Below are 25,153 nucleotides of genomic sequence, written 5' to 3' on the forward strand. Positions count from 1 at the left end.
AGAGAGAGGAAGAGGGGGGGGGGGGAGGTCAGAGAGGGAAGGAGGACAACAGGTTACATAAAGGGTAAAATACAACACCTCCAGATGTAAAGGCCAACACGCAGAGTCCTGCCATTCTCTCCGTAGAGGGGATAAAGACGAGCATCCAGCGTGCCACTGATGGACTGCAGGCTGAGAAATGAGCCGAGCAGCTGAAGTTCAGGGCGGTACAAGCAAATCTACCAGGACATCTACAAAGGCTCGACTCACTTCCAGACATTGTTCCTTTCACAGGAAAGTAGCAGCAACAAGTTACTGCCAACAAAACCCGCCCTCTCCCTCATACACAAACACAGTGGTCATGGTGTAACGACGCACACCTTGTGCTCATGTTGCTCTGCCGGAGTACAGCTTCTCGCAAAAGTCTTCGCAACATTTAAACTGTCAATGTTTGTTAAGCTCCAACCAAAAATATCAGCATATTTCATCTGGATTTTATGTGACAAACCAACACAAAGTAGTGACTGGTTGTAAAGAAGTAGAAGTAAGAAAATTAAACTTGCTTTCTAACATTTTCCTACTAATAAACATGTCGAGAGTTTAACCTCCTTTCCTCTGACACCGTTAAGAGTAAATGGGGGGTTCTGCAGTCTCTGCAGATTTTCCACAGCGTCGGATGGCAGAGGTACAAACCACCTCGTGGGATGGCAGACAAATCAGTGCCACGTGCTGATGAGTCAGTCCATCTAGGTGACACTGTGCCAACAGATCTATTGCCATGTTACCCCCGGAGCCAACTCACAGCACCGAGCAGTGAGGTGTGCATACGAACACCATGCGGCGCATCAAAGTGGGCGATGAGGCCAGTATGAGCCGATACAGTATGAGAAAATGTTGACGCTCAGCATCAGAGACTTAAAGCAGTGACTGAGCTCCACAGTCACTCGGCTTAAAGACATCATCCTAACGCTTCGTAAGACCTCAATCTGTTTTAAACAGTTTGATTTATTCTGCTCAGGAAACTGTGAAAACCTCATTTAGTTCATGAACTGATCCAAACAGTCACAGTGAAGACCCCACCCCCAGGGGGGCGGGGCTGTACATGTATGGTCTATAGCCAATATCTGGACACAGATACTGGCTAAACACGCCGAGTGATTTCAGATATGCAAGTAAAGAAAAACAAAAACAAAAAAAACGATACAAGTTGATATGATCCACCACGCTATCCAATTTCACCTTCATTCACTTGCTTTGCAGCAAGTACGCTTCAATGGGACCGGTTCAGTTGAACAGACTTCATCACACTAATGCAACACAACACAAACACGTCTTGTCTGCCAGGTATAGCGCAGATTTATAAAACCTGACTAACAATGAACAAAAAACACACAGCAAAGCTTTAATACTTGTCAGCCTGCAGGTGTGATCGACAATCATCCAGTAACTCAGCTGTGAGGAATAAATGCATTGTGTGCATCATCAACAATAAACATGTAATTTGTTTGTTTTCTTTTACAACTACTTGCTATGTAATGCAAAAACATTCAGTACTGCTTCAGGCTAGCGCTTGTATCAACAGCACTTCTAATAGTTAACCGGAATGACCGTCATGTTCGATTATTGTTGTGGTGGACCAATGCAGACAGGGAGAGGCATCGAGCAAACGGTGAAGATTTAATGAAAAATGATCAAAACAAAATTTACAGCCAACGAGCTGAACACAAAAATCAGGAGCAAAACAGTTAGTGGGAACGGGAAGAGCATGGTGCTTCCCATCATGCTGTGGTTAGCCTTAGGTTTTCAAAATGCGTTTTCGGCTCCTCCCTCCATAGTGTTGGTTCCTCTAGGACAGGGGTGTCCAAAGTCGGTCCTCGAGGACCGACTTTGGACACCCCTGCTCTAGGAGCTAAAAAGTGCATCAACAAGTCAAATGTTTGTAATAGCTAGATTTGCAATAAACTATATTTAAAACAACAGCTGATAAAGTATAACAGCTATGTACTGGGTATTTAATAAGAAGTACATTGCTGGTGCACAGAGACACAAAGTAATAACAGCTGGATTGTATTCATCAAGCTGCTGGCCGTCACTGAAGCCGTACTATCAGCTGAGGCATGTAACTGACAACAACACGGCTACTGTGAAATCTCCCCCTGTCAGTTCTACAGAAACTCCCAGGACAGAGTTCTTGTTCACGTCTTAGAAGAGCGCCAATGCAGAGAGCTGTGAGGGCTTCAGAGGCTGACTGGCACAGTGAGCTACAGAAGGTTTTAAATGTGAGCAGACATTCAGAAGATTCATGGTGCTGCATGCTGTGAGGGGAAAAAAAAGTCAAGATCAGCGAGCACCTGCAAAAAAAAAAAATCTGATCACAAACACTCCCTTTTCCTTCCACTGCTCAACGTTTGATCTTTTAGTTGTGAGAGCAGCACTACTGAAGGTGGGCCGGACCACAGCATCACAGCTTTCTGTGTTTCGCATTCCTGCTGTTCCTGCAGAAAAGCCGTTCTGTAACAACTGAATATGTTCAACATAATTCAGGTTGATGCATTTGAAGGACAATACAACTCAAATTTTAAAACGAATCAATAAGATAATTGCACCTGTATGTACTGTTCAGTCATGTTCTGTGTGGCAGACAGAGGTTCAATCAGCAAGCAAAGAAAACCTGGAGCAGATCTGATCTCCGTTCAGCTACAGTGTCATTAACAGAAGAGAAACTGGACTGGACCCAGTGAACCTTTGCTTTAATAAAAGACACATAGCGAAGTCCTCCTGAATCCTCCATGTTCTCCTACCTTTGATTCGAAAATAGAAGAGCAGCGTGAGCAGCATCCCTCCAGCCGGAAACCAACCAGTCCTTCATCCTCTGGATCACCGGCTGACTTCCAGATCAGGAAATCTCCTCCTCATCCTCACCTCTTCCACATCTCTATATCAGTCTCACAGAGCTGCTCGTCTTTCCGCTCTGCTCTCCTATCCTCTCTTCCCTCCTCTCCTCCCTTTTTATTCGTCTGTAATCTCCTGAGAAGTGCTCATCTTCAGCTTCCTGCCATAAACAAGCCAAGTTACACACATCAGACGAGACGTGGCAACAGAAACCTCCTCCAGCTCCACCACTAACCTGTTCTAGTCCTAATCTGGTCGGGCAGCTGAAGCTCCTGGCAGAAGGGAAAACTAAACCACAGCACTGAGCCTTTTTAGAGCAGTGTGCAATAGTGCTGCAGTTTCAGCTTCTTGCCCACAAGATGGCAAAATTGGTTGTGATATCTGCAGCAGCATCATCTGCTCCCTCCACCTTTTAAACCAAAAATAAACCTCTTACTTGTAGAAACCAGATGAAATCTATATGTTCTCTCAAAGCAAATTAAAGGAGCAGTTCTAACAGTTATGTGTACGTCTGGATCACCAAAGACAGCAGGTCACAGGTGGCATTTAGCCGTCTCATTTGGACTATTGTTGCTATAAGTTAAAAACAGACACTGCAGGAAATGTGAGGATTTTTGATGAAAGGTAATTTATCTCTATTCCCTATTACATTTTCTTGTCAACTATGTCACTGCTTTTACTGTGGAACTGCTAAACAAGGTCATGGACTTCCGATTAGTTGGTTTTGTGAATCAGCCAGTTTTTTTTTTCTCACTGATTTTGTAGGCCAAGATCAGTTATGCCGAAGTTGTGACTAGACAAGTGGAAATGTTTGGTTCTAGTGTGTACGATTCCTTACATCACACTCCACCATCACAGCCTCTTCGAAGTACCTGGTTAAATTTTATTTTTCTCAGGAATGTACCTACAACCGTGGGGAATGTCGGTTTTTGGAGACCTACCACTGCTTCAACAACCTCTGCCAGTATCAAGACAGGTTTAATGACTGACTGAGGGTCAGTTCCTCCTCTCTATGGAAATGAAGGACACAGCAAAGCGGCAAGCTCCAAATAACACTAAAAAGACGATAAAGCTTATTTCAGACATACATTTTGTGTGTTGATAATGACGTTCTAGTCATTGGTTTGATAGTTAGCGCTGCGTGCTAGCTTTTAGCTGCGTCCTTGAGGAAATAACTCTACTGCATGTTTTGAATAGAATTATTTGGCTTTGTTTTTTTGACGTCTTCGTCTGTGTCTAATGCATTCCGTGACGTTCTTGACGCTAAATGTGGATGCTTGTTTACTTCGTTCATATTGTGGTAGCATTCATATTCTAATAGGCATCTGGCACACATGCACACAATATTTAAAGTAGATTATTGGTATGGATGGAGAGTGTAAATAGAGTAACAACAACAATGCGATCCATTTCTTTTAATGTAGGTTCTCTACGTTGGTCATTAAGCTCGTCCTGGTCATCTTGGGACAATAAAATGATCCTAGAAACAATAATGGCACAACGAGCCTCGTCACATCACACAGCTGCTCAGGACTGATGAGGAAACATCTATCTATGGTAACATAACTTCCAGACTTCCTACATGCCTGTCTGAAAAAGCTCTGTAAGAATAAACAAGTCCAAACAGCAGACTCACAACTCTCTAACATCAACCGAGTTCATGTATTTTATTTTAGAACAAACTGAAACTACAATGTGTGATACGTACGGTAAACAAAAAACCTCCAGCTGACAACATGACAAAAGCCATAAATTCAGCCATAAACACAGAGACAGGCTCACAGTAGAATCTCCGTCTCCCAGCCAAATCCAGACTGGGACAGGCTTTGGTCTTCTCTTGCCGGCCAGTGTTGCAACAGCAGTGAGGCTGTTCAAACATTTTCTGAATTCTTCAACAGTGACGAGGGAAGTCTGGAGACACTTTTATCAGCACAACCTTCAAGACATTTCTCCTTTATCTGAATTTATCTGCAGCAACCTGGGTTAGGCAGCTATTTTCTCTGAATCAAAACTTTCTCTAAAATAAGCATTAAAACACAGATAACATCATTTTAAAGATATTTATACCACCACCCCTCAACTGTCATGAAAACACCAGTGTGCTTGTAAACCTGCTGACTTTCACTAAGTGTTTTGAAGGTGATAGCTAAAGGGTTTTTAAGGAAGTGAGTAGCTGAAAGAAAATATAGTACATTGCTTTTTTTTTTTTTTTTTTTTACCTTGTTACTGGCTGTGTTTACATGGGCTGCCTTCCTGCACTATTCTGCTCAATTCTCATCTCTCTTCAAAGCTCAGTCTGGGCTTTTTCCCCATTGACTGGGATTTCTACGGTAGAATTTCCACTGGGCCAAACAGTGAACAGAAGAAGCTGTGAATGATGCGCTGTTTTAGAAATGTAGCAACAGGCGATGGGGAAGTGAAGGAAGCCGTTCAGACCGTGTTGGTCACGACTCACGCTTCCAAATATTGAATTAACAATAGTGTGACCAACACGGTCTATCTCCATTTCTCTTTGCTGTGGACAATGGTTGATTACAGCGCAGGAAATTTCTGGTAAGCTTCATGGCGTTAAACTGGCACATTACATGTTGAGGTTTTAACATTTAAAACCTCAACAGAGTTCCCACCTCCAGTAAACAATCGTTTAACAGGCTCCAATTGATCCAGTCATTTCAGGTATAAATAAAACTTATTTCTTTGCAGAAAGAATTTTGCCTGTCAATCCTCTAAAGACTGACATTCTCCCTGTTGCTGTCGCCCCTGTTCCTGCCACACTTTTTCCTTCCACTCACTTTTCTGTTGATATCCTTGGATACAGACCAACCAGCTTCTTCTCCACTCCTTGTGAAGGATATCGATGACTTCTGGCCAGTCAGCACTCTTCCTCATGATCGTGTCCTACTGACCCAGAGTTAGAGGCCATTCAAAGGCTCAGGAAAGCTTTGCAGCTGCCTTGAGTTCATTAGCTGATTAGGGCACGAGACCATGAGTTTCCATAAATGAGATTTTCCAAAGGATTTTTTTGTGCTACAGATAAAAGGTTTTCATATTCATAAAATTTACAAGAAACAAAGGCTTGGAATATATTAATACATATGTAATGATTTTCTGAGAAAATGTTGTATTTTTATGCAATAATCCAATCTTTTGAGATGAACTATAAGTCACTGAAAAATAAGGTCAACCTTTTTCAGTCAATGAATGTGCCATCTTAAAGCTCTACAGCTTCTCTCTGGAAGCTTACACCGAGTGGAAAAGATACAAGCTGACCTTTACATACAATCTGTTGGATGAGAATTAACTCTGAGAATTCTGACATTTAAGCTCCACCTTTTTCTTCAGCTACAGATACATTGTTATATTTACTTGCTGAATTAAAACTAATTTTAACCAAATGAGAAAAATCATAACTATTCCAAAGTGGACATGGCAGGTCAGAGCTGAAGGATAACAGAAATTGATACTGGCTGGGAAAATCTTGACTGGTGCAGCTCCTGCATCTAAACTCAGGTGTATTAAAGGTTTCCACAATGTTATGATCTAAAGAAGATAAAGAAAACTGTGCGAAAAACTAAGTACCCCCTCTTGTTTCAAAAGCTGGAAACAGGAAAGTAGCAGCCAGACAGATGCTGCTTGTCAAAGCAAATAAATAATCATCAGCAAATATGATCCCCTTCATAAATATCAGCCTCTTGTTGCCATGGAGAGGAGTGTGTTAGCATAATGCCAAGAAGTAAAGGCTACAGCAGTGCACATGCTCAATTTTGGACTCTACAGGCCCCAGTAGCACATTAATGTTAAATTTCAGGACAGGAAAAAAAAAAAAAAAAAAAAAGACTAAGCCTGTAAACTTGTAGGGAAGAGTTGCCTGCAGAAAACCTTTCATCTCAAAGAAGTAAAGTCGCATCTGAAAGCAACAGAACTTTCAGATGGTCTCAGCAAACCTAAATGATTTCAAGAAACATTAAAGTGGACCAACATTTCACCACAACAATGTCAGAAACAAAATTTTTCTTGGGGATTTTTTTCAACTGGCATAAAGTATGATTTCCTGACCAACAGCTATGATCTCTCGTCTGGGAGGGAGTTGAACCATCAGTCCACCAGAACAGTAACAGTAACACACAAAGTTTGGAAAAATGCAAACGATTAAAGGTCTTCCTTCTAATGTTTAATGTTTGTGACCTTGATAAGTCGCTGTGCTCCACCGTTTCTGTAGCCATACTTTAAAAGATCGCGGGCATGTTTGAAATGCTTTCACTTCAGATTACCAACTGAGAACAGCAAGGTGACTCGGTCAGGCGTGAGGTTCAGTGAGCAGAGAAACGCAGACTAACACAAGAACAGGGGCTTAAAAAAAGCTGTGACAGCAAGGAGAGAGCAGACTGTTATTGAAAAGAAAGGGCACTGATGAAGGGAGGAGTAATATCTGAAAGAGGGGGCAGTTAAATAAAGAGGGAATGCCACAGGGGAGGCGTCTGAAATGAGGCCAGTTCAGTTCGGAGGAACTTAAGCAGCGGCGAAGCAGAGCTCTCTTTCTGCTCCACTATGGTCTCCTCTTTGGTGGCTGCAGTGACACTATTGTTGTGCGGCTTGTTTGTGCCAGCTGAAGTGGCGGCCCAGTGGGAGCATTATGCAAGAGAGCACGTCGTTTGTGGATTAGCCTTCTGAACAGATGTGCTGCGGGCTAGCGCCATTCACCGGAGGTTCAGCAGCAGGACACAGCAGCAGCTCCAAATCCTGGAGAACAACAGAATGAAGCAGCAGAGGCAGAAAGGAGGCAGAGCTCAAAGAGCTCAAAGAGAAATGCAGTCACTAAGGCTTTAAAAGCCCTTAACCGTTACCCTGAAGCTCACTGAATAGCTTACATGGAATAGGCCCCATCCGTGTACTGAACAGATTTTTAGAACAAAGCAATGCATGGAAGTGCCGTAACTTTGTCCTGCTGAACAGAAATAAAATTGAAGTTATTCTATTTTATTCGGACCTAAAGAAGCACACAGCTTCAGTTGTTGCAGCTAAAAACTAGTGATCAGGTCTGAAATCTGGGTGTTGATGGATTCAGTCCTGAACCTTCAGAGCCACATAAAAACATTTACAAAGTGGGGCTTCTATCGCCTGAAGAGTATTTCCATGATTAAAGGACTAATGTCTCTGTAAGATTTAGAGATCCATGCATTTATATTTAGTCATAGTGATGACTGCAACTTGCACAGGAAGGCAATGGGCAGGCTAAAACCAAACTGTATGAAACACGTTTCATAGTATAAAATAAAATCCAATTGACGTTGCCCCAAACTGTCTTATTTGAAATCAGTGCAGTCAAAAACAGCAGGAGGCAGTCACAGGTTAAGCAGAAGGCTTTTCTTCATAAGTCATGTGTTCCTTTAAATTATAAATGGAGGCTGAGAAAACGCTTCTGTTCATTTTGTTCAAATATCTGGAGTCGGCTTTTAACACAACCTTCAATAACTGGTTACGATTATGGTCAAATTTTGAATGAGGAGCTGACTTTCTGTAAAAACTTTTATTCCTCAAAAGCCGAGTCTACAGTTTGGGACTGAGTGAGTAAAAGACAGGTAAAAACACACTTCGAACCACTGTTGCGATGTGGACATTTCACTAACCCCATTTTGTTTGAACCTTCTCACACACGGTGAGCTTGCAAACTTCTGATCCAGAGAGACTTCCTCTGGATCAGACCTGCTGGGGGGGAGGGGAGTTGATGATAGAAATGAACTACAATCCATAAAACCAATCAGTCGAGCAGAGCAGCAGCTCTTAGAAAAATGAACCGGTCATCATATCTCTAATCTTTTCTTTCCTGAGGATTTGTAACAGAGGGATTAGTCAAAGAAGCCCAGGTTAGGCATAGTTTCAATTATTTGTTGGTCAGGCCACTGCTCTCCTGATCACCAGAGAGGAGATACAGCGGCTTGCAAAAGTATTCACACCCCTTGAACTTGTTCATGTTTTGACACATTACAACCACAAAGACATTTCATTGAAAATCAGCGTGAAAGACCAACACAAAGTGGTATGCAATTGTGGAGAAGAGGAAAAATTATAAGTGATTCAAAACATTTTTTACAAATTGAAAACTGAAAAGTGTGGTGTGCAAAAGTATTCACAGTCACAGCAGCCGGGCTTGTAAGGAGATTAGATTACACACAGGTGGACTCTATTTAGTCATCAGCAGTCATCAGGCAACTTCACAACTGATGGAGACTTTTTTGGTCATTTTTGATGTTTTTAGTTCATGTGAGATTAGAGAACTAGAATAAAAAGCTGTGTGGAATGACTTTATGGACTCCAGACTGGAGTAGTAACCTGTGTTTAAATGACCTTCAACCGTCTGGACCATCTATGTGTCAGCGTGTGGATGAGCGTGGTGTTGGTAGCATCTTTCCATTCAGGCTTTTAATAGCTTCTGCTGTCTGTGTTGCTGAAAATCTGATCCACATACAGGATCACTGTTGCAAAACAGGAAATGGATATTTCGTTTTCATTCCCAGTCAGTCTCTATTATTGATAACACAGGTTGGGTGACAAAAGCTTTTCCAATAATTGTCAGCAGTCAAATGGAAGAATCCGAGTCCAGGTTGGTACAAAGCTCTGATATTTATTGATGAACTGTGTAACCTCCATGGATCTTCTGTATAATGATGATTTATTAATGTATTACAGTTTTACTTTGCATTTCTAAAACATTTTCTGTTGCTATCAGGCCAGTGCAGTCGAATGAGCATCAAAGTCACATCAGCATTTTCATCGACTAAAGCCGATGATGTCACTATGCCACGTGTGCTGACTAAAACGAAGATCCTTTATGGAACAGGAATGTGTGCTGGTGTGCTGCTACAGATGAGAGGCTACTCTAACTCCATTACAGATGAAAACACCTGGATGAGGATCCCAGTCTGATCGGAGATCAGTCCAAATTTCCTCCGGTGATCACGCCACAATGTCACCTGCCAATCAGAGTCAAATCAGCAGCAGGTTTTTTCTGCTCCAGAAGTGAACCTGACACTTCAGGAGGCAGCCAGAATAAGGAACGTGACAATGTCAAACTAAAGCTGCGTAGCAAACAGTGTGCCAGAAAACCAAAAATGGAGTATCGTCAATGTTTTCTCTGGATAACAATGGGTGACCAGCCTTGTCTGCACCTCCAACTTCCAGGGAACATGGAGTGAGAAATCCACCCAGCAGCTTCTCCAGCTATCAGTGAGGAGTCACAAATGAGCAATCAGCAACAAAGAGAACTGAGGACGATGTCTTGCAGTGGGATGTTGGGGAGCTGAGTGGCTCCTCTAATGTTCAACTTTATCTGACCAGCAGAAATAAGATGACTAATTCAAGGGCAGGGGGAAATGTTATGTTGGAGCTCCTAGAACCAATGACTTTACCCCAACCTTTGTGTCTATGTGACCCGATAAACACTTCTCCTTTAGAATGGGATCAAAAAGGTCTCCATACAACTGCTTCTGAGCCCATGTTTGGATTCGGGGAGAGCAGGACTGTCTCAGACATTCACTGGAATGTTGAATTTCCAAAGGCTAGGCTAGGCTAAACTAAATGACATCGTTTATAAGAGCAGGAGTACAGTAAGCTCTGCTTCCAGCTTTATTAAAAGCGGCTCAAGTTAACTCATAAAAACAGAATAAATGACTGAACGCAACGTGAGCACTGAGAGGCACAGAGACAGGAGCTTCGTTCTCTGTGGCAAGAAAAAAGCTGCAGTTGAAAGAAAACCATAAGAAGTCCCTGTTAAAGTTTGCTACTAGCTCTGGTACCTAGGGGACACAAATGACATGTTCAAGATGATGATGTGGTTAGATGGGATCAAAATAAAGTTTTGATCTACAAACAAAAGTCTACGAGTGGCTGAGAAGGAAGACTGAACATTCACCCATTCACCTACTCAACCACAACCATGCAACACAGAGATGGAAGCATTATCCCGAGGCCTTGTCTTTATTCAGTAAGATGGATGAAACTAAATCCTTAACGATCCTGGGAGGAATCAGTTAGAGGCTGCAGAGGACCAAAGATTGGTCAACTACCTCAAACACACAGCCAGAGCTACAATAGGTTGGTTCAGGTCAAGACTATTCATGAATTAGTCTGGCCTTGTCAAAGCCCAAAACCACTGAGAATCTGTGGCAAGACCTGAAAACCAGTGTTCAAGAAGTCTCCATCCAATATGGCTTTGCTTCAGATGTTTAACAAAGACAAAGAGCCAAAAGTGTGATTCTGTAGATGTTGTAGTGGAGAGCAACCTAAGCAGACCTCCAGGTGGACCTGACAAGTCAGTAGAGCAAAATACAGACGGACAGCATAGTTGTTCACTGTTTTTTCTTTAAGATTTGAAAACTATGTCTTATGTCCTTTCACATCATAGTTATGCACAACTCTGTGTTGCTTTGTCCAATACAATACCATGAAGTTTGTGACTGCGATGTGAAACGATAACTTCTTCTGCTGGTTGAGATTGGGAAGCATAAACAGGGCAAGTTTAAAACAGCATTCCTGAATTAAGTTAAACATACTAGGACATCTGCCAAGTCATTTGATCAGTTGAATTGTTTCCTGCTCCCCAATCCTCATATGCATTTTGATCCAACCATGGCACAGACCTCTGATCAGGGCCTCGGTATCAGACATATCAGCCTGTAAACAAGCTGTATCTGGCTGTATTCTGTAAAAACAGACATGGCCCAGAAAAAAAGAGAAATCAATTTATTCTAGGTTCTTTTAGAAATGATCCGACCTGAATGGATCACACCCACATATCAGATTTTCCTCTGGGTGGTGGAAGCAGCTGTGCAAATAAAAATATCATCCTCATGACACCTAAAAGTGTGTTTGATTATTTTTAGCTGCAGCGCTGCTTGCATGTCTGCACCGGAGAAAAGCAACAGAACAGAACCTGGTCAGACTGAAGTAACTCTCCCCAGAATTGATGAAATCCCTGGAGACTCCCATGAAAGTGGGCTCAGCCCGGCGAGCCGGAGTCAGGCCTGGCCACATCAACAGCAAGCCAACATTAACTCTGGATTCCTCACATCACATCCGTGACTCATCTTCATCACAGATGGCAGTCAGCACTTTACACTCCTGACGCTGCTGCCGCGGCTTCACACACCTCTCACTCTGCCTGCATCCTTTTTTTTTTCTCCACACTGCAGTGTGAGTGTAGCAGCATCACGCTGGTCTAAACACTAACTCAGTAATCCCTGCAGCGGCAGCTGAAGAGGCTGGACGTCACTGAGAAGTGACAATGTGTCGGAGGCAGAGTGGGCCAGGCCGGCAGCTGGGGAGGCGGAGCTGGGCATCGGAACCTGATCATAACTACAACTGAGCTTCAACAACACCAGCTACTGGGAGCTGCTAAAGAGCTGAAGACAGGATTTTTACAGGTCACCTAAAAGTCTCAAAATAAGGTCAAGTCTATTCAAATAATACATCATATCCCATCGTCTGACCTGGAACGAGGAGCCTGACTGTTAATGATGGATTTAAGATAAGAGGGCTTGTTTGATGTGCTTTAGTACTCATGCATTGGTGCTAGAACCCCAGAAAACAAAACATGGGTGCTCTTGTCGCCCTTGGTGGTTGCCCATGTTGCCCATATATCAGAAACCGCCACTGCATAGTATGCTGGCAAGACAGTGACAGTTTCAACAAATGTTCAAACATATTTTATATAAACTTTACATATTGCAGCTTTAAGACTGTTGCTAACTGTAATTCTTGTAAAGTGGAAGGAACAAAAAACAGGATGAGTCACTTGGTAATGATGTAGGTTAAACATCCCATTATTAAAGACCCTAAGCATCTCAGTGGAAGTATTTGTCTGCAGAGACTCATGCTTCTTTCGCCCCATCATACAAGGGCCCAACAGTTCAAATATCTCTTTAGATGTATTGGTCATAAAAATAGTTGACTGTAAAACCAGAGCTCATAATGAACCTGGAGGATAAACAAGAGAATAGAGATAATCTAGTAAAAAGCCACGTGTAAGTGGCTGCAGTCTCTGTCCCTTTAGATAATAATATCCTTCCAGGGTTACAGGAAGAAACATGAAATGACAACAAATAAGTATTTTAGAAAGTGTTACTACATAGACACAATAGCTTAGGCAGACACCATGTCAAATAAGACTTAAAGTAAAGTAACACCACTAGCGTTTACAAACTTAAAGTTCCTGCAGCTGTTATTTTTCTTTAATTGTATTTTGTCTGCAACCTTGTTATAATGCTTGAATAAAATCTGATTTGGATTCTCTCTATTTTCTCGCCACAACTGGATTCTGTTGGGTTAGCAGGCTTCATATGAATTAAATCAAGTCATTCTGATTGCTGGCAAACGTCCTATAGAGGACGAAACGCATTTCAAATCTTGGGACCGGTTGCTTTGCTTCCTCCTCTGGTCAGACAACATCGCCAACAAAGTGATTCCTAAAGAGCTGTTGGCATTTTATTTGGTATAGAGCCCTCGGTTCCTCTGACAGGTCTCCTGCTGCTATCCCAACAAGCTTAAACACACTGAAACTGAGACACAGTAAAATAATGCTTCAGTAGTTTTTTTGTTGCAACTAATAAGAAACGACAGATAAGTTCTCGTTTCTCAAGGCTTGTAGGTTCAAAGCAACAGAAAACAAGATGACATTAGCAGCTAATTAGCATGATGCTAGCTCGGTGAAAACAACTGACCTTTTCTTTTTTTTAAAACCAAGATTGAGATAGTAGGTATGCTTAAATAAGTGTTCACTTCTTCCTACTCTCATATCAGTGTATGGATGTGGAGTCTGGCTCAATGACCAAACAGAAAAGTAGTGGTAAACATATTAATTTGTTCTTGGTTTTGTATGCACATGTTTTCTCTATTCCTACTGATTGTTTTTTTTTTCTTTTTGAAATAAATCAAATCAAAAGTACAGTGGGGTCAGAAACATGCATTGTATGTTTGTCACACAATATAATGAAATGTACAAAATAAATGATGAGGTTTTTTTTTGACACCAGTGGGCTGACAGGAATGGGGGAGTAAAGAGACCGAGGATGGAAGCTGAACTCGGATGGCCGCATCGAGTTCTGCAGCCTCCGTATGCGGGGCGCCGCTCTGACCACTGCACCTCACAATACCCCATCATTGGCCTTAAAGGGACAGTGTGATGTATTTTCCAGTCACACGGAATCATTTTACATCATAATCAAGTAACTAATTTACCTTCTGTAGTTATATAAATACTGAATATATCAAGCATGACTTTGTGATTTAAGGCCTTGAAATTGGGCCACTGTCTCATTAAGAAAGTCCTTCTCTTTCCGACCATCCACCTTCAGGAAGTTGTCACAACATCACTCAAGGGTTAATGGAGGATGGTTCTGGTTCTGGTTCTGATCTTGGTTACTGCTATCCTCTTAAGAAAGCTTCCAATCCTGCCATTCTCAACTCTTTATCTGGGACCTCCTCAACAGCCAAACAAGACAGCAACCCTTCACAGAAAGAACCCCAACCAGAAAAGAAAGTAATCTGAACACAGTACTTAATGTCATATGTCATTCCTATACACAAATGTGCTTCAGTTTTCTCCAACAACAACATGAGAAAATTGCTAACGTGTAAATATTGAGCAGCTTTGTTTGATGGAAGTGTCCATCAAAGACAGATTTGTCAACACAAACCCAGAACTGTCTCAGGAGACATTGTGCCCGTCGGTCACAATGCATCATTCTGCTCACTATAGAAACTTCAGTGTGTTAAAGGCAGAACAATGGAGCACTGCTGTGCCACAGTTAACACTCCTCTGACAAGGCGTGATTGAGAGCTTCAAAGCCTCAGCGCTGGCAGAGACTCTAAAGCTGAAATGAACCCTCTTAAGAGCAGATGAACAAAACAACCAGGGGAGGTAGAGTTCAGGCTTTTCATCATTTACTCCGTCTACAAGTTGGATGTTCCACAGGTAGTACTCGGATGATTTAACCAAGCAAGTTGACTGCAACTCCAACCATCTGTTCCACGCCGATCAGTTCCACATCCAGACGGATGCTGTAGGGGCATCAGCTGCTCCGCTCTGCTAGCAGCAGAGAGAACATGTGGGTGTGCTGCAGTGCAGCAGGGAGACCTGACCCATTACAAAACCGCTGCTATTTCTGGAGCCAGAGATGGCCAGAAGTGGAGGTGTGCTGACTGGTATGGGTGTGGAGCCGGGCTCAATGTCCAAATGCTCTCGTTAGTAATAACCGCTCATGACAGCAGCCATGTGGCAAGGCATCCTCCTAATGAGCAGCTTATTATACAGGCAGAGGGGAATAATGTGGGACAGATGTTTTAAACCCTGCTGCTGCTGCTGGTGGACGGATTTGTTATTTTATACGGCCTTTATTTTACCAGAATGAAATCACATACTGAGATTAAAACCTCTGTCTCAAAGAAGTCCTGGTCGAAACGTCAGAGGACGACAAAGTCAGCACAATCGCTATACAGGTAACGTCTCCCGCCCAACTGGTTATTGTTAATCTTTTTATATTTTGTTTTTGTTACGACCCGGTTGATAAGGGACAAGACATTGCTCAGTTTGTGCTCAAAATTTTAACAAAGGACAAGGCGAACAAACACAATTTAGCCAAAAGAGTTTATTAAATTGTGCAGAATAAATAAAACTAGAAAGTTTCTTAAGAAATTAAATGTATTAGTGAGGGAAATCAGCCTTTCGACTCAGGCGCGCTTTAGCAGGGATGCATCAAAAAGTTGTAGGATGGTGGGTAGTCATACCAATTACATTATATTACATTATCATACCAATTACATTATATTACAAGCAATTACATTCATTCTGTTCACCTGTGCCTGATTATTGCTTGCTGATCCTCACTCAGCTGTCCGCCAATAAAAGCCCCTTCAAGCCAGAAGCCCCCTGGCAGCTGGATGTGTAATGATCCTCCTTTTCAGGAGCTTGGTAGTAAGGTGACACGGAACTAGATTCAGCTGTGAAATCACTGTGTCAGGGAAGAGGAGATGACGTGGAGAATCGAGGATAGCAATAACATGAAGTATGGTGAGAGCAGGGAGGAAACTTGTTTAAGTGGTGAAAGCAGAGGGAATGTGTGGACATGTTAGGAAATAAACAAAGCAATGCCACAGGAGGAAAAAGGCAGATTCTACAGGATGAGGATGGTGTAAAGAAGTGTAGTCACTGAAACTTACAAAAATCATTAGCGATAAAGTTGGTGAGGTGAAGTACGTTAGAGTTCTCAGAGATGGAAATGTGCTAATTGGGTGCAGTGGTGACGAACAGGTTTGGGGAGAAAACCTGGGGAGAACCTTTCGGAAATCTCGTTTTCTGAATTCAAATAGCCTTACTTCACTTCTCTTTTTATTTTTATGTGTTTGACATCATTGGAGAGCTTGGAATCCATCCACATGTTTTGAATCTGTAACTTCACTGTTGGCAAGTAATCACCACATTTGGATTTCTTCAAATGTGGTGATTCAACATAGTCTGATGGAGAACAACAACTGAGGTTATCATTACCAGAAACTTTTTTTTCCCTTTTTTTTAATCATCAAAAGCTGAAATTTGAAGCATAAAATGGATGATTCGTCACGACAGGAAAACATAACTGGGGTTTTAATTTATTTTCTTTATCAACTGTTAGCAAAAGAGAAGTTAGTTTGTTGGTAGATAAATACAGATTTATAGTGAAGATTTTTAATGTTAACAAAACCAAGTGACGCAAATTGACATTGATTTGGCACGCAGCTCACCAGCATGGGTAGAAAAGAACTAAGACTTGCACAAAGCGTAACTGATTAACTCATTTCCACGCACAAGTCATTGTGCACTGATGAATCCACTACTGTCAGAACCAATCAGATTATATCTCTGAGTGGAAGCATGCCAGAGGATTACATCTTTGGTTGCAACTTAAAGCAAGTAATGAGTATGCTGGAAGTAGCTTTCCAACTCTGGTCGTAAGTTGGGGATGATGAGGTTATGTAATGCCACAGTTTGCCCAAACTAAGCCGAGTGAATTTATTCCCTGTTGGAATGTAAACAAAGCACCAAGAGACGAATGCTAGAAATCCTAATGTAATACAGAAGGGAGAACATGACTTATTCTTCCTGTGATTCAGCTGCTAACAGTCACTGTAGAGAACATAGATGCTCATAATTACTGCGTCTACTGCAATATCGAGTCTTAAAACAACCCCCAGCCTGGCCTTACTCACAAAGAGTTTTAGCTCTCAGATTAGCTGCCAGAGGCTGCCACTGACTTGTCCAAAAGCCCATTTAAAAAACTGGGGCGTTATGTGATGTGATAAAGACAGAAAAGCCTCTCCCTTGTTTGACTGTGTTGCTGGCCAGGAAGCCTTCCAGCAATGATATGAGAGCATTTCCAACAACTCTTTCCTCCAAGGTTAAGCAGAAAGCACCACAGGCATGACAATGACAGCCTCCAACGTTTAGCCTGTAGTCTTGATTCAGTTGTTCTGATAGACCACAAGGTTTCCTCTGTAATGATGAATACAGACCGGTTGGGAGAAAAATAAAAATAGACACTGGAATCAGGCGCTCCAAACAGGAGATGCTGGCACACACAATCAGCTAGTAAACTGGAAGGCAATCTGTGATCTAGTCTGACAGTATCTAGTTAACCTGTTCAACTACTTACAACTGACTGGAGCTTTATACTGCTGTCCCACTGGACCCTACAGCTAGAATCAGAAGCGCTGTAGAAGCTTCTGTGCACTGATTAAGAGTGATGTCCATTAACAAGAGGAAATGGATGCAGATGTATTATTGTGTTTATTGCATATCAATGACTCGTGTTGCAGACTGAGGCATACAGCTGAGCGTTGTCCATTAAGTGCTAAAAACAGGTCAACAAAAAGGACATGCAAGACCAAAACAAACAACACACACACACACACACATACATTTTCTCTTTGATCCATAAATAGTTTTGGATAAACAATCTGATTTATCAGATTACTCTGTGCAGTGATGACCCAATGCACGGAGTAAGTAATGCAACTCATAATGGCCCAAAATACTCTAAAACTTCATAAGCCTGTAAGATGTAAAACTTCAGAGAGGTAAGTGAGGGTTAATGAGGCTAGAAGCACAAACACCACAGTTACTTGAGGTAAAACGCGACAAGAAGCTAGGCATGATGATCCTGAGCTGTCATTTAGAGAGCTCAGAGTCAGCCACTAAAAAAGAGCAATCCTAAAGCATTGAGGAAATGGTACCTAGCCTGCTGTTTGAGAAAAATGTTCAAAAAATCCCCAGATGGACAGCAGATAGTCCTACAGGGAGGATTTTTCAACACTTAACAGTTTTCATGTCTCAATGTATTGATCATTGTCCAAGTAGCATCAGTACAACTGGTGCTGTGGGGAACATGAAGGCCACTTCTGCTAACCAAAAGTAAAACAATACAAAGACTGTACATCTCCATCACTACTGGCATCAGACATGATCAAGCAATGAGAGAAACCAGAGGTCATGAAGCAGCAGAGAGAAGTTAAAGACGTAACACTTTCAGCAATGGTTAAAGTGCTAAACTCACTGCACTAATGTGGCAGTAACTTGTTAGAACCTAAGAGGACTTTGTCTTACGTAACCAGTGATATGAAATAAACAAACAGTCTAGTTATGGATCTACAGTCCAGTAGTAATAAATATTAAATAAAATGTTGTCTGGTCTCTGTCTTATGAGGCAGATATTGTTCATGTTCTCACCCTGTGAGCCGAACATATCATTACACCTGAGCTGAGGCAACACACTCACCTGTCCTTATATTGATATATGTAATACAACAAAACCTATAAGGAAACCATATATAATTCTACAAACACTAAACTACCTAAAAGAATTTGTATAAATTTATATACACCATAGTTCTATATTGTATGAACACATTTTCTGTAGACTTTCAAGCTTTATTTATTCTGCATAGATTTGCACTGGCAAAATATCAGACTATGTACAGTTTACACCATATACAGACAAACTGTATATTCACTGCAGTCAATATTTTAGAAATATTGTGTGATTTTGTAAATGTCTTCTATTCTACCTTTCGCTTAAATGTACTTTTGTCATTACTCTTTTACACTGATGGTAGTGTGTGTGTGTGTGTGTGTGTGTGTGTGTGTGTTGGCTGTAGCACTATTATTACATAACTGTACAATGAGCATTCAGTTTAAATTATTCTAATTATGATTTGTTTGTAATAATGGCAAACTGTTGGGATTTTTGTTCACATTTTTTTTCCATAGCAATTTGATCCCAGCCCATGTCTACAGGCACAAACTGTAATATATAATCACAGCTTTATAAAGATGGATCACACAAAGCCACAAGTGATATTGTCTTTGATCCGAGTCCTTCTGAGATCATCCTGAAGGCATCACCAGGTCTGATACCGCCACACCTGCCTACAGAAAGAATCAATAACATTTTATTTCACTGGTGAACAAACTTGGCTTGTACCTCCACTCTCTTTAACCTTTCATATATAAAAAGAAAAGCAAACCAAAAGCAACCATAACGAGTGTTTTTACTGTTTTTCCTCTGATAGGAGCACAGCTACAAAGTGAGAAATCCCCTAAAGCAATCCCAGACACAAGTTTAAACATTTCTGCATCGTGACTGAATATCTGAGACAAAGCCACACATAGCTTTACATCTGATGAGTACATCTAAGGAGCAAAAGGAGCTTTTTGAAGGTCGATCATTCACCTGAGTCCCATCTTGTCCTGCATTTAGCCTTTAACCCATTTTAGGCCATACAGCTCAGCAGAAAGTGCTGTGTTTTTTTGTTGTTTTTTTTTGGGGGGGGGGTGATTATGCAGAATAACCTTCCAAAGCAGCATTTGGCTGTTAGTGCTGATGATCAGAGCTCTGAGGACAACTAGAGGAGCGATGCTGTAATGAGCAGCCAGCCTCCATCATAGCAGTTATATCAGGTGATGTAGTCAATGCAACATACTCTGATGTAGCATGGTTATTAGCTTGAAGGTAACGCTGGATGCAGACACAACAACAACATGGCAGCCGCGTATACACGCCAACATCATGTCAGTCACTGGCAGGGGCAGCCTCTGGCAAACACAAGCTCCCAGCTTACAGCAGAGTGAAGGAGGCAGCCAGCAGGCAGCCAGCTAGCAGCTAGCTCAGTGAATCACACACACATGCAAAATCTCGGAGGAAAACAGATCCCCTCCCTCTGTAACACAACAGAAACAACTGAGACGGGAGGACGTCCTCGTCCTCCCGTCTCAGACAAAGAGGCTGGTGAGGAAGATGGAGAGATGAAACGATGGACTGATGGATGCAGAAGAAGATATCAGATAGATAGCTCACCGGGTTGCCTTCTTCCTTTCTCTCTCTCCTCCTCTATCTGCACATTATCCAGGCTAAGTGTGTGTGTGTGTGGACATGTATGCGTGTGTATGTGGACGTGTGGCGAGCCGGCAAGGATACACACCGCTACATCCCCTCCTCTGCCTCTCTCTGATGATCCCTCCCGCTTGCCCTCTCCTCCCTGTGATTTATTTCATTATTTCCCCTCTCTCTCTCTCTCTCTCTCTCTCTCTCTCTCTCTGTCTCTCCAGCTCACTCACCCTTTCCTCCCCTCCCTCTGCTCACAGCTGATAGAGCTGCTTTGCTTTTCTCCTTCTCCTCTTCTCAGCTCCACCCTTTGGAGTCAATCATGCTCCTTCTGATTTGTCAATTTTCTTTGGCACAGAAAATCAAAAATAAACTCAGAGCTAAAGAGGCGGCAGGCTCATGTTGTACATTATGTACAGAATATAATAAACCTCTCCTGCCTGCCTGCCTCACTCTCACACTGTGTCCGCCTCTGTTTCTTGTGTTGATGCAGCAGAGATGCAGGCTCCGCCCCCGGAGAGACAGCGGTGCCAGGCCAGCTGATGGGAAGAGAGGGGGATGATGGGAAAAAGGGGCGGCAGTGTGGAGGAGCAGGAGGAGGGTGTAGTTTGGTGGTGATGGGGACGGGGGGGGGGGGTGAAGGGGAGTGGGGTTCCAGTGCAAAGCAGCCTCTGTCCCCTGAGCACATCATCCAGGATTTTAACATTTCCACCTCCTCCCAGTCTGCATCAGTTTCAGCACACAGAGGGAGGTCTGTTCATCCCATCTCTCTCTCACACACACACACACACACACACAATATGCCTCTTAGTTTGGTTAAATTATCAACATCAAACTACTTTCAGGAGAATTTTCTTCTTCACTGAGCTTTTGATGTAGCTGACATCATACGATTTTTGCATAATTAAAATATCCTGACATAAATGAAAGATTCCCATTAAATAAATATTTCTATCTTTGAAAAAGAAAGTGACTTAATTCTATATAAATAGCAAAACCCAAAATTTTACTTGTGATCAATTTGATTTCAGCAACTAAATAACAAATGTTCATAAATATTAAAAGACTGAAAGATAACTATTAACTGTTGAAATAACAGAAAACAGAGGTGATGCCATTTGGCACTAGGAGTCCACTTTTTGTTGGTGTTGGTTTTATTTTAAACCAATCGGAAGTGATTTGGGTTTTAAACTGGACAACAAACTCCACCGGTGCTACCGGGTCCTCTGACCGCCAGCAGGCAGGATGGCTGAAGGACACAACAGCAGAGAGAGGCAGAAGGGGGCTAGAACTGACAACTAAAATAGTATGTATCTTAAATATTTCATCATTACTCTTTCGGCCCCTTAGGGAAAAAAAAAAAAAAAAAAACAAGCACACAGAGGTCTTCACCACTACACCCCACAATGCAGCGCTGCATCACTGTCACTGACATGACCACATACTGCAGACCAACCTATTCCCATCCTGAAACAAACAGCAACAAGATGAAAATAAATACTGGTTATTGATAAACTTATTTTATTTAGTTTTATTTATCAGATCGATACAGATATTTTTTTAAAAAAATGACTAATATCAGCCGATATCGATGTTAGTGTTGATATATTTGTGCATCTCTAGTTGTTATTATTTATAGCAGTTGGCAATTGTTTTTCTTCCAATGCATTTTATCAACAAGGGAAATGTGAGGTAATGCAGCGGCACAGTTTTATTAAGAATATCCATAAGACAACAAAAGCCCAAAACAGTCAGGAATCCCATCAGTGTGATACAGGGACAATGGATTGCAAGATCCAAGTGGAAAAATTTACTCTCAACACAAACTATGAGCATAAAACAGCAAAAAGTAAAACTGAAGTTATATTTTTTGACGTCCTGAAATAAGACTTATTTATTGCCTTCCTTGGCAGCTGATTGAGTGAGTTTTGCATGTAGAGCAGCGATACTTTAATTTGAAAGGCTGCTTGTATCGTTGTGACCATGTTGCACGTTCTGTTTTGCTGGGTGTTTGTTGCTTCTGTTATTTCGCTTCTTAGGGTTGGAACTTGTTTCTTGTTTGGATGAGACTTTCCCTGTTACATGGACATACAATACGCATATATTGAGTCATATGTTTTCAGTCTGTTCTGTTTTTTTATTTTATTTTTAACTATTATGTCATGGTAATTGCTGCTGAACTACTCAACAAGGTCAAGGACCTCCAGCTAACCAGTTTTGCAAATCCATCCATATTCATTTCTCACAGCAATTTTTCGCTGCAAGTGGATGAGTCAAGATGTTTGATTGTTTGGTGTATTAAGCCACACAATTCGTTAACCTATGCACACAGCATCACATAGCTAAAGCTCTCTTCCTTGAAGTGCTTTGTGCAAACACAGAGGACTTCCCCACCAATGTGGGGACATTTCCAAGAAAAGCTAAATTTGACCAGGAACTTTGAAAAGGTTCTCCACCAATATCAAGGATTTCCCAAAGGACTTTGTCTAGTGAAGGGTCAGTTCCTTCTGTCTATGGAAACAACAGACACATCAAATCAGTAAGCTGTGAATAACACTAAAAAGGCAGACTTTATTTTAGACTTGAATTTATTTGGTGATATTAAGTCATCCTGGCCATTATTTTAATAGCAACTGCATTATGCCTTCTGCTTATGTTAGCTCTGTCTGCTAGCTGTTAGCTCCTTGAGGACAGAACCATATTGTGTTTTAACTGCATTATTACAATAACAGTTTGCCCTTGTTTTTGTTTTCTTTGTCTTGATCCACACGCATTCATTGGTGTTTCTGCACTACGAGACCATCGTATCTCTGACATCAAACTGTAAAAATGGCCGACCATAGTGGAGTGGAACGCTCTGTGACCTGGAGTGGGGGTGGGCTGTGAAGTATCTCATTCGCTTTTAAAGAGACGGTACCAAGACAAGTTGCTCTCAGACGCACATTAGAACAGGGCTAAACTAGCGGCCTGTGGAACTACAATGATACAATTCAGACTAAAGCACTTCATTTCACCGTTACATCGACCACAGCTGAATGATTTGAATGCAAAAAGGAAGGATTTGAAAGACTTTAAATGTCTTTAAGACATTTAAATGCTAACTTCAATAAAAAAAATAAAATCACTCATTTATGTAGAAAATTGCTTATAAAAATGAAAAACTGAATACCAGACTCAGAATACCAAGTTTCTTGAAAATATTCCCTGCATAAAACCCAGTTGTGGAAACATCTGGGGTTCGTTGTTTTTTTTTGTTGTTTTTTTTTTTGTTCTGCATAGTTTCAGAATATCTGAGTTAGCCTTGAAAATAAACCGTCTGAAAATAAATAAGCAACTGTGACTTCCTTCATCTTTCCATCCTGTGAACCCTGATTCTCCTCCCTGAGAAGACGAGCCTGTCCTCACCTCTTCATTCAACTAATTAACAAAGTATGGAACCAAATTAAGCATAACAGAGAAAATCACAGCAGTGAGCCACAGATAATATAAAAGTAAAATCTTTATTACCTACCCACAGAACGACACTCTTCTCTTCACCCAGTAAACCTAGGTTAAGTCTCCACTAAAGCCGACAGTTCCCCATGAAATACAACACACAGAAACACACACACACACACACCCAGGAGTATGGTTCAAAATCTGTAGGAAGTTGCTAGCACAGCAAATAGACAGCGAGGGAGTGAAGCAAATAGTGTGAGAACAAAGTGGGGGAGGAACATAGCAACAGTGAATCTCGCAGTTCAACAGCTGGACTGATTCTACATTGCTGTGTATCAACTTGTCCATCCATCCACAGGTATACTCCTGATATTCCTGAACCAAAAAGGGTCAGCTAAGAGCTCCGACAACTTCATTCAATCTGTAATTGTATATGTTCATTCCTTATGACCATTTTTGTCCACGCATCTGCAGCTCATCGCATAATTTCTGTTTCAGTTTACTCTCCATTAACCTGAAAGATGGTTGTATGTGTGTGATAAATTAGACCAGAGCTCTTCTGGCTCCAACAACCATGTTGTTCAAGGTCACTACATTCCTCTTTCTACACAGCCAGATGCACGGAGTTCCCGCAACAAAGTTGCAAGGCTCACTGTTCATTCAGGTGTTTCACATTTGCCTCTTGTAGGAGCAAACCAAAACATTTCAAATGTTAATACGGCAAATTCCATATTTGCTTCCCTGATCTTAGCAATTAAACTTCTCTAAAAATGTAATCTTGAAAGCCAGTTACTGCAGCGAATCCCGGTGTTTGAGGTTCAACTGTTCAACTTGCAGAATGTACATCACATTGATAAGAAGGCCACCATGAAATTGGATAAGCACATTTATGTCCCTCAGAGACCAAACCCGGTGCTTTTAATTACAGCATGCCCTTTGCTCCTCCAAGTCATTTTCGAGTGCAGTGTCCAAAGGAAATTGTGTTGAATATAATTTAAGTACTAGCTTAACTTCTACGTAGAATGTTATTTCATTGCCTAGTCCTCAGGACATTGTTGGAACAAACCAGTTCTTGATCAAACAAACACTAGGTTACTTCCAACATTTTAGAAATTCATGTTTATGTTCTAACATTACAAGGATAACAGGACGCAGACCTATCCTCTCGATACAAAGACCCCAATCTGATGGCCTAGAAGTGCTTGATCTGTAAGCCTGAAGGCTGGAAACATTGTTAATCACAACATTTTACACAGTTTTTTATATCTTTTTGCATTGATCAAAGTCAAAATGAAAGACAATGTTTAAACTCATTATCAATGTTTAAACTCATTATCAATGTTTGCAGTGTTTCTCTGAGCTGTATTTCTCTGCTTGCATACAGATAGATGCAGACGGTTTAGCCGAGGCTGATTGTTCTGGGTCAATATTTACGT

The 25,153-nt window shown here is 41.5% G+C and overlaps 1 protein-coding gene across 5 annotated transcripts in view; it reads right to left on the reverse strand.

Annotated features, from left to right (window-relative positions):
• Nucleotides 1–25,153, reverse strand: part of prkcz (protein kinase C, zeta) — a 108,049-nt gene that overhangs the window by 66,007 nt on the left and 16,889 nt on the right. Inside the window, exon 1 of one of the 5 annotated variants that reach the window (XM_015055347.1) lies at nt 2,781–3,150. The exons of 3 other annotated variants lie outside the window; for them this stretch is intronic. In XM_015055347.1, the coding sequence (XP_014910833.1) occupies nt 2,781–2,817 (37 nt within the window). In that variant the 5' untranslated portion in view covers nt 2,818–3,150. Of the gene's footprint in view, nt 1–78; nt 172–2,780; nt 3,151–25,153 lie in introns of those variants that run through there. One more of the 5 variants, XM_015055346.1, reaches the window with a different exon arrangement.

This window comes from Poecilia latipinna, unplaced genomic scaffold (genome assembly GCF_001443285.1).
Source record: "Poecilia latipinna isolate Pla-1442-1.1 unplaced genomic scaffold, P_latipinna-1.0 Scaffold1311, whole genome shotgun sequence".
NCBI lineage: Eukaryota > Metazoa > Chordata > Actinopteri > Cyprinodontiformes > Poeciliidae > Poecilia > Poecilia latipinna.